Source organism: Vollenhovia emeryi, unplaced genomic scaffold (genome assembly GCF_000949405.1).
Source record: "Vollenhovia emeryi isolate VEMERY1.0 unplaced genomic scaffold, V.emery_V1.0 DF939144.1, whole genome shotgun sequence".
NCBI classification, from domain to species: Eukaryota; Metazoa; Arthropoda; class Insecta; order Hymenoptera; family Formicidae; genus Vollenhovia; species Vollenhovia emeryi.
This window is the reverse complement of record NW_011967222.1, coordinates 759,330-772,605: the sequence shown is the minus strand read 5'-3', so window position 1 is coordinate 772,605 and position 13,276 is coordinate 759,330. Positions and strand designations below refer to the sequence as shown.

The following is a 13,276-nucleotide window of genomic DNA, read 5'->3' as shown; positions in this document are numbered from 1 at the left end:
TTATCGTTACATTCAAATCAGGAAGTAAAGTAAAATTTTAACAATTAAATTAAGATAACATATATAAATGAAATAATATAACGGTTATATAATTTCGTACGTAAAATCTCTCATTGGTAATTTTGTCCCCCTTCAGGAAGCGGCCAATGTAAGATTGTTACGTTGATCGCGTTTAGCGAAAAAGTGATAATTATCGAAGGAGATGTTTTACATTTCACTCAACCCGGAGAAATAATAACCAAACCCAGAACCCGGGTATAAGCCTTCAAAACCCTTGAGAGGTGGTAACCCTGTATCTTTGAGAAACACGTTTTCTTCAGTGTATAAACGTGCCAACGTTATTTTTCCACTCTTTTATTCGCACGCGTAAAATTGTTCATCCAGTAAAATTGTTTACCGTCTACTCGCTAAGTCGTATACTCTATCAGACACCCTGTATGCCTTAGGTTGTTAATATCGACCATATGCGACGAATAGCGGTGCAACCGAGGGGGAGGGGACAACTTAGGCTGTTCTTCTAGCACTTTAAACGGAAAGTAGGGACCCCAGTGTTACTGAAATGCTATGAGGCAACGAGATATTGCTAAGAAAAAAAAATGAAATAGATAACGAAAAAGTAATAAAAAAAAAGTAATTTCTAAATAGAGTGAGCTAACTCTAATTTTTATGCAATTAGGGTGGCGGCAGTAGCATTAGTGAATTTTCTTTTTTCTTGATTAAAAATATTGTTTAGCCGACACACGGTTCATGTACAATTACAAAAAAGTGTTTGGTTCTCTCTCGGTAGTGGCACGCGCTAGGGCGAGAGGAACAGGCCAAGTATTATGAGTTGGCGCGACGGGAGAGACAGTTGCACATGCAGCTGTACCCTGACTGGTCTTCCCGCGCAAATACCAACCGAACTAAGAAGAGGAAGCGCAAACAAGACACAAACAGTGATCCTGGAGGTACCCACATGCCTCACTCCACAAATTCTTACAATCCCCTCGTCATAAGGAAAGAGCCCCCGCCCCCTCCACCCTATTCATTATTACATATATACTGTTATATTATATTATACATTCTTATATTGCTACACTATATTATGTTGCATGTTTCCTCCCCGTCTTAGGGGTTTTGGGTCGATATCTATATTATATTATATATTATATATATATATATACACACATATTTGATTATGACTATATTATTATACACACGCATATACGTTCATATATATATATATATAAGATTGTATATATATATATATATATATAAATGTGATTTTTATATATATGGTCTTTTACATTAGTAAAATCGCACGGGCGTGCACACACGCATGCGCACGTGCGTGCCTACATATATCTGCATTACATATTGACACATATTACGCATAGGATATTACATGCACACACATATACACGCAAACACACAATCAAGACAGAAACATCATGCATTTTATTATTAATTACGTATACAACTTTGGGGACGCTGGCCATTTTGCATTTTTACAGGGACCTACTCCGCAATCAGACAATCCTGAGCGTTTAATTTTCTTTCAGCCTTTTCACCTATCTTTTTATCTCGTTCTCTCTCTCTCTCTCTCTCTCTCTCTCTCTCTCTCTCTCTCTCTCTCTCTCTCTCTCACTCTCTCACACATTGCCTTATTTTATAAATATTTGCCTCTTTCGTCTTTTCTTCCTGTTATTCTCTCTCACTATCACTCTCTTATTTCTGAACTTCGATTCTTGATTAGTACATCAATTTTTCTTTGATCGTTTCAATGTTGTGCCTGTATTCCTTTGATTTTTATTCTAATTTTATTATTTCCGTTCTGTCGTCACTTTTAATCGAGTCATTCAGTTTATTCTCCACATACGAAAATTTCGTTCACTAGCGCTCACGCGGTGAGCGTTCACATCCATAATATTTTAGATATATGTATATTTTTTAGATATATTCCTTGCGTTTATAATACAAATCACGACATTTCAACCGAGTAGATCTTTGATCGTGTTTTTAAGCTAATTTAACGTTGCATGCCATATTATTTGTTTGACAAAGATATAAGTCGTTTATTTGGAAAGTGACAAGTTCGCTCTCTAGAACAACATCAATTTATCTTAATATCTTATTGAAATGTTTACCATTTTTTAAATCTACTTGCAACGCTTTCAAAATGAATGATTCGCATCTTTGTCACGCATAGATCCTTCCTCGAAGACTATCAACCGTATAAGATTATCCGAAATGGAAATTACACTCTTGTATTTTTTTATTTGTTCGCGCCATACTTTCATGTGAAATCTATTCTTTGATGTGTTACATTTGGTACCGATAGCGTCTTCGATGAAGCTTTTATGACATATCGTTTACAACCCTTTGAGGTCGTAACGCCGAAATAAATTTTTATCGTATTAATTTTAGAAGAATTTTATTCAATTCTGGAATTTACGTCTACGGTTTTAAGTAATCTAGCGTAGGTTACAACATGTCGAGCTTGTAAAAGATTTCAACGGAAAACTTAAGAATCCGTAATGCGTTTCGACAATTGTTCTTGGACCTCAAGGGGTTAACATCGTTCTGTTACACGCATGACTAGTTGACATTCGTTGAGTTCATTTGGCATTCACAGAAACATAAGTTTAACGCAAAAACTCGAGCACTGATTCACTCCATACTACGTAGATTATGTCGTTATTTGCATTGAATTGTACACGACAGTTTCGCACAGTTTGTCGATATAACATGTCGTCTTGCGCAAGAAAAGTGGCACAAGTCAAAAAGAGGAGTTTTTGCGTTTTTATAATTTATCAATTCATAAATATACATACTTTTATTGAGAAAAGCGTTATAAATGTTTCGCATTGCTGCATTTAAGTACATAAAGTGATATCGGATAAAGTTGAAAGTTTAATATCACTCTCCTGTAAAATCGCTATTTTTGACTCGTGTCACTTTCCTCGTGCAGAGGCGATAAATTATATATCCGTCATCACCTGTTTTTATCTATCACGTGGTAATAGATTACTCAAGTTAGTTTTTCACACCTTTCTCACACGGCGATGTCAATAACTACGTCATTCTTTTGACAGAATGTAATTACGTCGAATTTAGTAATCCACGAGCTTGCAAACAATCGACATCTACGATCGTTGTCACTAATCGGTGCCGTTTCCTTTTTTAGGTAATAACATGAAGAAGTGCCGTGCCAGGTACGGATTAGATCAGCAAAGTCAATGGTGCAAACCCTGCAGGTATGTTTGTCAGCTTTGTGCAGAGCTTTCTTTCGATAAATCTTGTGCCTCAGCGATGAGACAATCGTACGGTCAGACCGCGCGTACGATTAACACAATTCGCGTGTAAATATGTGCAAAATTTTACGGAAGCCAGTGATTTGACAATGTCACGTTCATCGATTATATTTAAAAAAAAATTGTGCCTTGTCCGCTATTAATGTAGAAGCTACGAAACATCTTCGTCCGTCGATATCCTTGATCTCGGAAAAGAGGATCCCGGTTCGTTCCGCGTAACGCCAGTCCTTTGTTTCTCTCAATATAACAAGTGCATACTTTAACACTTTAGGGTAATGACGCCCGAGTAGCTTACTCAAAGTATACCCCGGCACTTTAGAAACGACTGAACGATTCGGAAACTTTTGCAAGCGAATTTCGACATGTACTAACGACCTTCTTCAAGATTGCTCGCGGCATATCGATCACGATTCTAGTATCCTCGACTTTCACTATCTCTATCGGTCTCGGATCCCGTCATCCGTTCCGTCATCCACATGTTATCCATACGGAACTTGAAAGAGAGAAGACACCGCCAAATGACATATCTCCGGAACGTACACACAAGTATCGATGATGTAATACGATACGATACGATGCGATGCGAAACGTCATACGCAACAGGGTCGTCTCGTGTCAGAAACAACTCGCGCTTGCGGTACTCCCTTCCTGTTGAATCTGCAAGTGTAGCATAGAGCGAACGACGAAAGAAAGAGAAAAGAGCGCGCGGTGCGAAGCTGCCCGCGACCGTCAGAAAATGTGTCTTCCAAAGAGAAAGGGGAAAAAAAAGAGTAAATGAAACGCGCGACTAGTCTCCTCCCTAGTCGCGAGTAGACGCCGCCCAACGACGCCCAAACTGTACTTGGCTTGTAAATATCGGTTTCTAGAAGCGCACAATTCGTAGTTTGCCGCGGTGTCACGAGCCACCCGTTTTTAGCGTCGACTATTACACTATGCCTCATTGCCACGGCGTAGCCCAAATGCCCCAACTCCCGGCTGGGTTTGTGAATCTCATGGACCTCATTAAAGGGGCGAGGACGAATCCCATCGACGGTCCTTTCCTTTCATTCACACGATGAGAAAAGGCGACAGTCTCGCGGGCGATCACCAGATTAACCGTTTGGGGAACGTAGTCTGCCAACGGATCTTGCCAATTTGACGACCTTTCGTCAACGCGTGCATGGGAATGAATTAGAAGCGTGTAAAATTTTCATGTCGTAAAGCGTGTAAAATTTCTCCTGTGCGACTGCCTTTTTTTGTTCGTCCTGCCATAATCGAGACTGAGATCTTTACTGGAATACCGGAAGCACCTAGTTTGTTGCATTTGGACTTGGCCGATTGCACTCTGCATTGAATGCACGTAACTTACATACCGCCTGTATAAGACGTCATTGTGCTTTCGATTGGTCACGTTATCGCGGATACTTGAGACATTATTAGAGGATTGTAAAACGTGTGAGACAATAAGGGTATACGCAAACCGCGCGTAGAGCAACCACGGATATTTGTGGCGCTGTTAAGTGCGCCAAGATCAATTCCAAACTCGCGTCAGCGCGGATACTTGGGAGACATATTTTCTGATCAATGCAACAATCACGATATCTTGCGCCGTCTTTCTTCGTTCCACTTGTAAACTCCAAACTCGTTACAACGAGGCCGGCAATACTGCAACCATGATATCTCTGCACAACGTCTTAATTTCCAATCGACCATCTTTCGTTGATAAACTTGAATTTTCTAATATTCGGAAATGTGCATTCTTATCAGAGATACATCTACGATATATGTTTAACAGTTAGAACAAGTTGGATAGCAACCATCTCTTAAAGCCTGTGTCCACGATGCTAGAACTTGGTCCAAGTTCTAGCCTCGAGAAATGTGTAGCCAATCAACTTGCGGCCATTCCATAAAAGCTGCAAGTTGACTGGCTACACATTTCTCGGAACTAGAACTTGGACCAAGTTCTAGCATCGTCGACACGGGCCTTTATCTCTTACAGAATAGTGATCCGATACAATGCCTGGCAATCGCATTGCGGAATATAAAAGATCGCGTAGCAGGAGTTTTGATAATCTTGACAATCAAGTGCTGACGATCGCCGGCCTCGTTTCCGCGATTTTGACCGTCACGAGAGAGATTTAGGGATCGAGTGTTAGAAAAGCGGTAACACGTTGAACGTATACACGTGCGTGTGGGTGACGACACGATACGGTGCGAGATTGAGGTGGGATTAAGTCGACGATATATCTTAGCGAGAGAGAGCGCCCCTTTAATGGCTGGTGGTTGGTTTTGGCAGCCCAGTGGAGCATGGAGCGGGGATGGGCATCCACGCGAGCATAATCCATCACGGTGTGGGAAGTAGCGCGGGGGCAGGGGTCGGGGCTGGAGGCGGTGGAGGGACGGTGGGGACAGCCGCCGCCCCGCCAAATACCAACACTGCCTCCAATGCCTCCTCGCCTCAGCAAGAACCCACTTATGTTAATCTCTAGTCAAGCCTATCGCCTCCCTTCTACTGCAACACTTCTTCTTAAACAGTGGTCAGTCCCGACTTGAAACCTACGGGCCTTCGTCGGTCCTCGCTATGGCCGGCCAGCCGCTCGAAAGAGATAACTCGAGCCATTTCGCTGTACCTCGTAACTAGATGCCAAACTTTTTTTTTCTCTCAAACTTGGCGGGGACATATTAGCTCGTTAGAATGGGGATCGTGGGAAGGTACGAGCGAGGAGCCCCATAGTAAGCGGCACGACGGTGGCCCGTGATGCTCGCATTGTTTCTCATTGTTGTGGCTCTTTACAGCTTATTGTTATTTATTTATCCCTCTCGTTTAGTTGGAATTTACTCAGTGTTGCCCTTAGCATGGCTGATCTGTAATATGTATCATATTATGTATACATATATGTTTATATATATATATTTATATATACAATACACACAAACACACACACATATGTAACAGTTATTTGCTCTGATTTCGGAACGTTTGACACATAGAAAGTCTTTGTACATTTTAATTTTTTAGCATGACAGTTCGTACGATTAAGACCGGATGATTGCATTGTACGGATATGTGTTCTTTTTCACATTTTTTTTTACTTTTTTAAAAAATATCTAATCATTTGTCTTTTGCAATATTTTTCATATAATAACATATTTTTATACGTACAGTATAAAACCTAACCATTTAAGGGTACTTCTTTGGAAAAGAACCGCGCTGGCTAAACGCGTAGAATGGAGTTTAAGTTGAAATTTTGCGCAATTTCGTATTGTCAGACTGTACCTCGGACTGGATTGCAAGCAACTGTAATTGCAGTTCTTTTAACAGGATAGCTGTTGCCATATCCGTGTGAAAACACCAATTAAATTTTTTATTCTTATTTAAACAAAAGAACAGATTATTATTTCTCTCAAAGATAACTTGGGAAGAACACGATTTTATGAGTCACAGATACAAATCCGTGGAATACGATTCCCATATGCACCTCGTATATTAATCGTTATTGTACACAATTATTGATGATTTGTGCAAAGACCTGCGTCGACGATGCTAGAACTTGGTCCAAGTTCTAGTTCCAAGAAATGTGTAGCCAGTCAACTTGCAGCTTTTATGGAATATCCGCAAGTTGATTGGCTACACATTTCTCGAGGCTAGAACTTGGACCAAGTCCTAGCATCGTGGGCACAGACCTTAAGGAAAGAATCATGTATGTTGCAATCCAGCACGAGATTTTCGAAAACCCATTCGTTGTCGCGCAGTAAATGGAGTTCAACTCCCGTAAAATTTGTGTAATGCTTTGACATCCAAGTGTGACTACGAGTTAATAGCAACTTCCGTCATCCTCGGCAGCACGGCCGACAAAACTAACTGATTTAGCTGAGAGATAAATAATGAGAGCCAATGGCAGAGCGGCAAAGTGTCTCGACTGCGAAGCAGTTATCGAGGACGAGGTCGGACAGGCTCACTTGTGAAAATTGTGCAGTAGCAAAACGCCTCTCTTCCTCTCGTCACACGGAATCTATTCTATCGATGTCCATCTTTTACGCGACTGAAAATTTTACTTCGAATGCACTTAGTCGCGACATTCCAAGTTCCACGTAACATCCTGCATCCACTCTGGTACGTCTTACAATTGGCCGTTTCACGACAAATCGTCGCCGATAAACGAACGAGCGCGGTTCCCCGTGGAATTATTGATTTGCGGATCATCAACGATTCGATAGATGCCCTCTGGCATTTCAATTGAGTTTGGTTTCCTTTGTCACGTATAAAGTTCTTACACATTATGCTTGTTACGTCCAAAAATTTTGAGCATGGCATTTGCGAGCGAGTGATCAGTGTCGAGCAATCGAAGCATCGTCAGGCGCACAAAGATCGTCATTCCCTCCAGCAATTGAGGCATTAGAAGGCGAGATAATTTACTACAGCTCGAGATGAGAAAATTTTGTGCGTCTGACTTTGCGATGATGACGAGTAATCGCATGTTTTTTTTTTTAGTTATAACAATTTTAGATGTAACATTTTTTATGGACACTACGCATTTCCAACGGTGAGAATTCCATCGAATATCGGGCGTGAAATGCAGAGACAATTGAAAAAAATTCAGAGACAACAGCCGAATAAAGTTAACGTAAACGTCGTTCGACTTTCGTCTAATTTATTGTAACACCAGGCAAACTTTTTATCGCAATTGACACTCTTTTTACCGTAGAGCACGTCGTGCCTAATAAATTTTAGGAAGTTACCAAGATATAAATAAAAAAATTACAACATTTCTATGCTATTATCTAAATAGATTGTCTCTCACAGATGGAAATTGCAGCAATCGAAAGACAACGTTACGTCGTGCTTCGAGCGCACCTAGACGAGCGCGTACTAATCGGTTTCCCGTCATTATTTGCAGACGTAAGAAGAAATGTGTCAGATACATGGGGGAGGGAGGAGACGGCGACGGTGAAGCTGACGGTGAAGCCGAGGATGACCATTCGGAGGACAACCTGGGCAGCGTAGGAGAGGCGGGGACTCCCGAGGAGGACGAGTCTCTGAGTAGTCCTGGAGGCCTATCCGCGTTATCTAGCCTGGCGAGCCCTTCGCTGGTCTTACAGTCACCCTCGAGCCTGGCCAGTCCGTGCCCGTGTCCGTTGACGCCCCCAGTGCCGCCCCCGCCTTTGTCGAACACGAACCAGTCGGCGGCGGCGGCGGCGGCAGCGGCGACGACGGTAGCAGCGGCAGCGGCGGCGGCAGCGGCGGCGATGGCTGGATCGGCGGTGACATCGGCGACAACGGCGGCGCAACAACAGCAGCAACAGCAGCTACCACCTCCACAGCCTCACCGCAACCCCGTCGGCACAAATCCTCACGATATTAACAATCCGCTCAGCGTGAACCAGCTGACCGGACAGTGTATAAAGAGCGAGCCCGCACCTTCGGGCCCCTCCAACCCGGCGATCAGTGTTACGTAGCCCCGGCCGGACCCACGTGACCGAACTGTTGCTACATGCGGTGTCATCTATAGGGTCCGTCTACGTATGCACACGATGAAAAGGCTGAACGACGAGGAACCGACTGACACGATGACGGAGATACAGGGAAAGACCTGGCGGGTGAGAGATCAAGGATCTCGCTTTCGTCTAGCGTTTCTCTCGCAGTTTCAATCCGATTGGGGGGAAACAAGTAGAGGTTCGAGGAGAGTATAGTATTTTCGAGATGCCTCAAGATAATTCGAGTGGTCAACTTACGAGTTAGTTGATCATGCTTCGTTGGGATTTGACGCAATCTGCAATCTGAACGGTACTGCTGACAATTCGGATTGGGAACACGCGAAATCGTCGTACCGCTATTGTGGATTTATAGTGTCGCTTTCGATCGTTCTCTCCTGGCCTCGCTCTTATCCATTCGCCCAAGTGCAGAACAGATCCAGTGTCCGAAGTCGGGAGTACGATCGATACGTTATATACGTGTTAACGAGAACGAACAGAAATAAATATTATGTGCAGAAATACTCAGTACCAAGTATTTGGTTGTAGTCACCCGCTCGGCAAAAAGACAAATGTAAGCGAGATATAAGCGTAAGAGAATATATGTGCATGTAAGCTTGCGAAGCTGGGGAAGAGCAAGGTGCACGTCTGATAATAATGCGACTGAGAAAGCAAGCTAATTGATGGTGCGCGTGACGCAGCTTGTAGTCCTTGTTACGTTGTGATGCCAATGACTGAGAGTCATGTTCCTGTGCCAGCTACTATACTCTAGAAAAGTAATTATATTGCGGACAAGTAGCTAGATGCGTAAAGCGAAAAGGAGCCGCGAGAAAGAACGAAGCGGCGCGCGCGTGCGCGCGCGCGAGCGCGATGCGTTTTATTGTCATTCGTTTATTCGACCTCACCTCACACATCAAGTGTGTCAAGATATCTTCTATATATACGCAATTTGTTATTTTTTTAAAAGTCTATACACACAGTGCGGTTGATTAGCGTGTAAGATCCTTATTACCAACTCCCCGCTCATTTTCGAATATTTTTCCTTTGTCTCTTTCTACTCTGTTAATTCTCTTCTCGTTTTTAATAATATTACCATAATAAATGGCGCTATACGATCGATAAGGTTCCAAGGGCAACGTGTTTCTATAGAACTTATCAAACAAACTTTTCCATTTGTGCAGAATACAACATGCTGTTTACTACATATTATTAAGTTACTAAATATTAATACGTATTAATATATAATAACTACGTATTAATATTAATTAAGACTAATGATATGTATTAAACCTCGAACGTTTTTCTTGTTGCAATCGACTTAATGTCGTTCTCGTTGTTTCATTATTTCCTTAAATGGGATAATGATCGACGTTTGCCATCAATCGGCAAATTCGTACTTTCGATCGAACAAAGACAATAATCGGCAGCAAATAGAAAACATTTTTTTAATAAGTAAAAGACTTGTGGTCAAGAGAAATTATTAACTTCCATAGAAAGATGGGAACGAGCTGTATCGAGTCACTTGCGAACAATATCGAAAGCGACGTTTTTGGAAGATTATCTTATAATATATTCATTTCGCCCTCAAATTTCTATCTCTTTTTCCCCGAAACATTTTCCCACTTTTCATTCGTTCATGATATGAGCGTTCACGCTAACGTGATATGATCGTTCGATGAGCGTGTAAGCAATGTCCGATGCGATTTAAGGATTAAATAATTTGTATAGTCCGTATGTGTGCGCATCAGAGAAATAAGTTTCCCTCGCAAATCGCGGATTAGAAAGAAAACTTTTGTCATTGGAACAATCGCTTAAAGAATGACAATTAGGCAAAAACTTTAGAAAAAGAATTTTATGATATCTTGTAAAAACACTAGTAGGTTTTACTAACTTTTTACTTTTCTCTCTTTCCGTTATTAACGAAGTTTTAGCATGTCGTTTCGAACATTAGCATAGTGCAGGTTTATTTCTAGATTTCAGCAAAATGATGTTACAAATATTTTTATTGGCAACTCTACGTTTTTTCTTATATTTTATTATATATATATATATATATATGTATGTATGTATGTATTGTTTATCGTATCAATGCAACGTGCAAATGTAAAACGTACTATTTGGACATTGTGAAATAGTATGAAATAATCAATATTTTTTTATTCGCGAATTTTTGTTGCGAGAAATCTATTACAGCCAGTAATTACTTTTTTCATGACTGCAATGGAAATTGTTAATCGTATTATAAAAGATTTGCAATATTGTCTTATAAGAAAAGAACAGTTGGTTCTTTTACTTGTCTTACCATAGAGACATTGTAACGTTGCTACTGTTAAAAATTTGTTGTATTATTTTATCGATTCAATGTTTTACAATTTTTTTGCAAAAGTGATAAAAATTTCTGAAACCTGGTAATAGGACATTCACGCGGTAGTACGTTTCGTAAGAAGCTAAAATCACGTATGCGCAATTTCGAGCACGCCGATTTAAAAGCAATGAGAATTGTTAATGACTGATCTCGTTTCGTTATGCGACATTACGGTGCGATTTTAGTTTTCTTTATCACCTAAACTGGAAAGAAATACGCGATAAGGGTTCCTTATAACGATTGTTCCGTAAGCGTTTATTCGGAGAGCAGTTTCTCTTTTGTACATAAAATAAATACGTTTTATAAGACGCATTTGTTGCGGCGCATGGGAAAGTGCAATGGAGGTGCCAATGAGAGAACGAGAGAGTGCGAGATTGCGCGAATTCGCGCGCGTGCGCCACGAAACGGAAGTAGCCGTTAAACGAGGGTGCGCGCGAACGTCTCTATGACAATATCTGTTCCCTTCTCTCCCTACCAGTGTTTTTCCCTTTTGTCTCTTCTTTTTTTATTCTTTTATCTGTCTTTTTTATCTCATCGACTGCAATTGTTCAGTGTCTCTATAGCGAATACGGCGGAAGCCGCTGTAGAAACGCATCGCAGAGTATAGCAGCGAACTAAACGTGCCATAACGTCATGCCAATATTACCGATAATACATATTGTTTTTTTTTTACACAATCCATTCAACCTAGTTCCGTCGATCGTGAAGCATGGGCCATCGACGCGATTTTGCCCTTTTCTCCTTCCTTCTATCACACGATCCATCGTTCTCTCTCCCCTTTTCCTTCCCGCCTTCTTCGTTTGTCGATCGAACACAGTAAACAGACTGAAAATGGCATTTAATAGCAACTTTTGCGCGAGCATCGATCTGGGTGTGTGTGTACTTATATGACGTATGTATATTTATTATATATACATACATACATACACACACTACGGTATCGAACAGGGCGAAAGATTTATCAGTACTAGAAGCGCTCGAACGAAAGGAAAACGTAGACTCTCGCGCGTAGAAAACGTTCGATCGAGGAACCGAAGTACCTTCCTATCAAATAAGTACGGGGCAAGGACAACCAGCAATGTCTCACGAGTGCGAAAGAAAATGAGGCGGCGGCGATGGCGAAATAGCGGTAGACGTAGTCAGAAACGAGACTCGCAAAGTCTCGTTGAATGCGTACGTGCGTATATGACAACAACCCTTGTACAAGGAGAGTAACGCCGAATGGGACCGATTTTCCCTCGAAGAATAGACAATCGAGTGTTACGGGGGGGGAGGGAGTACCTCCCCCTCTTCTTTCCTTCCCTAAGGAGGAAAGAAAATCTCGTGGATCATCTCGAGCCCGCTCGCTGCCTCTCTTTTCGCTCTGCTAGGAACGACGAGGCGACGTCGCTTAAGATTTTCGGTGGCGGACTGCTCGGAGACGCGAAAGCGTCGCGTTCGACGTTACCGGGTATGGAAAGAGAAACGTACCCTTGGGACGCGGAATGCGAGCAAACTCGCTCGATACGGCCTACAGTCCGCTCGAGAAGAGAAAGAAAGAAAGAGTATCGAGATTTGCTCTCGCGAGTCGCAGATGACACCCCCTTCCCCCGGTGACGAGGGTGACCAAGCTCGTGCCGATCGAGTCGGGATTTCGGAGCTCGTGTCTCGCTTCAAAGGAGTGATTGTACCATATTGTAAAGTATCAATCGACAGTTCTCAGCTGCGTTGTACAGTGTTTTCTAAGTATCTAGGCTGATAGCGCGCGTGTAATTGAGGAAAAGGAACCATTGTATTTACACTAATAAGCGATCTGTATCATTCATTCTCGTATAGCCTGTACTCCTACTCATGTAGATGCTAAAAGTGATTTGTGTCATAAAGAAAACCTATAAATAAAATTAGCACTTTGAGAACGTTGTCGGCCGCGTGTATCAATTCTTTATCATTTCCATCAAGAGACACAGTAGTGTCTCGCGCGAAGTATAAGCGTAACGAATAGTAGCGAATCACTGTTCGTCTTATCGTCGGGGATAAAGTTTTGCATGCTTTTGAAAGTCGTGAAAAATATTTTCGCAAATTCTCTCAAACCTACATAGACTTACAACTTCGAGACTTGCTGTATCGACTTGGCGAGTAGAGAGAGAAAATGTAAACTCCTTGGTGAAAATTTTTTATATAATTTTTA

General features: G+C 41.8%; 1 protein-coding gene across 2 annotated transcripts in view; it reads left to right on the top strand.

Moving 5' to 3' along the window:
• The window catches only part of LOC105566494, a 35,882-nt gene extending 22,874 nt beyond the window's left edge, over window positions 1–13,008 (top strand). The window contains exons 9-10 of one of the 2 annotated variants that reach the window (XM_012020555.1): window positions 3,167–3,236; window positions 8,171–13,008. In XM_012020555.1, the coding sequence (XP_011875945.1) occupies window positions 3,167–3,236; window positions 8,171–8,729 (629 nt within the window). In that variant the 3' untranslated portion in view covers window positions 8,730–13,008. Of the gene's footprint in view, window positions 1–787; window positions 948–3,166; window positions 4,083–8,170 lie in introns of those variants that run through there. The other variant, XM_012020554.1, reaches the window with a different exon arrangement.
• Window positions 13,009–13,276: the final 268 nt, after the last annotated feature.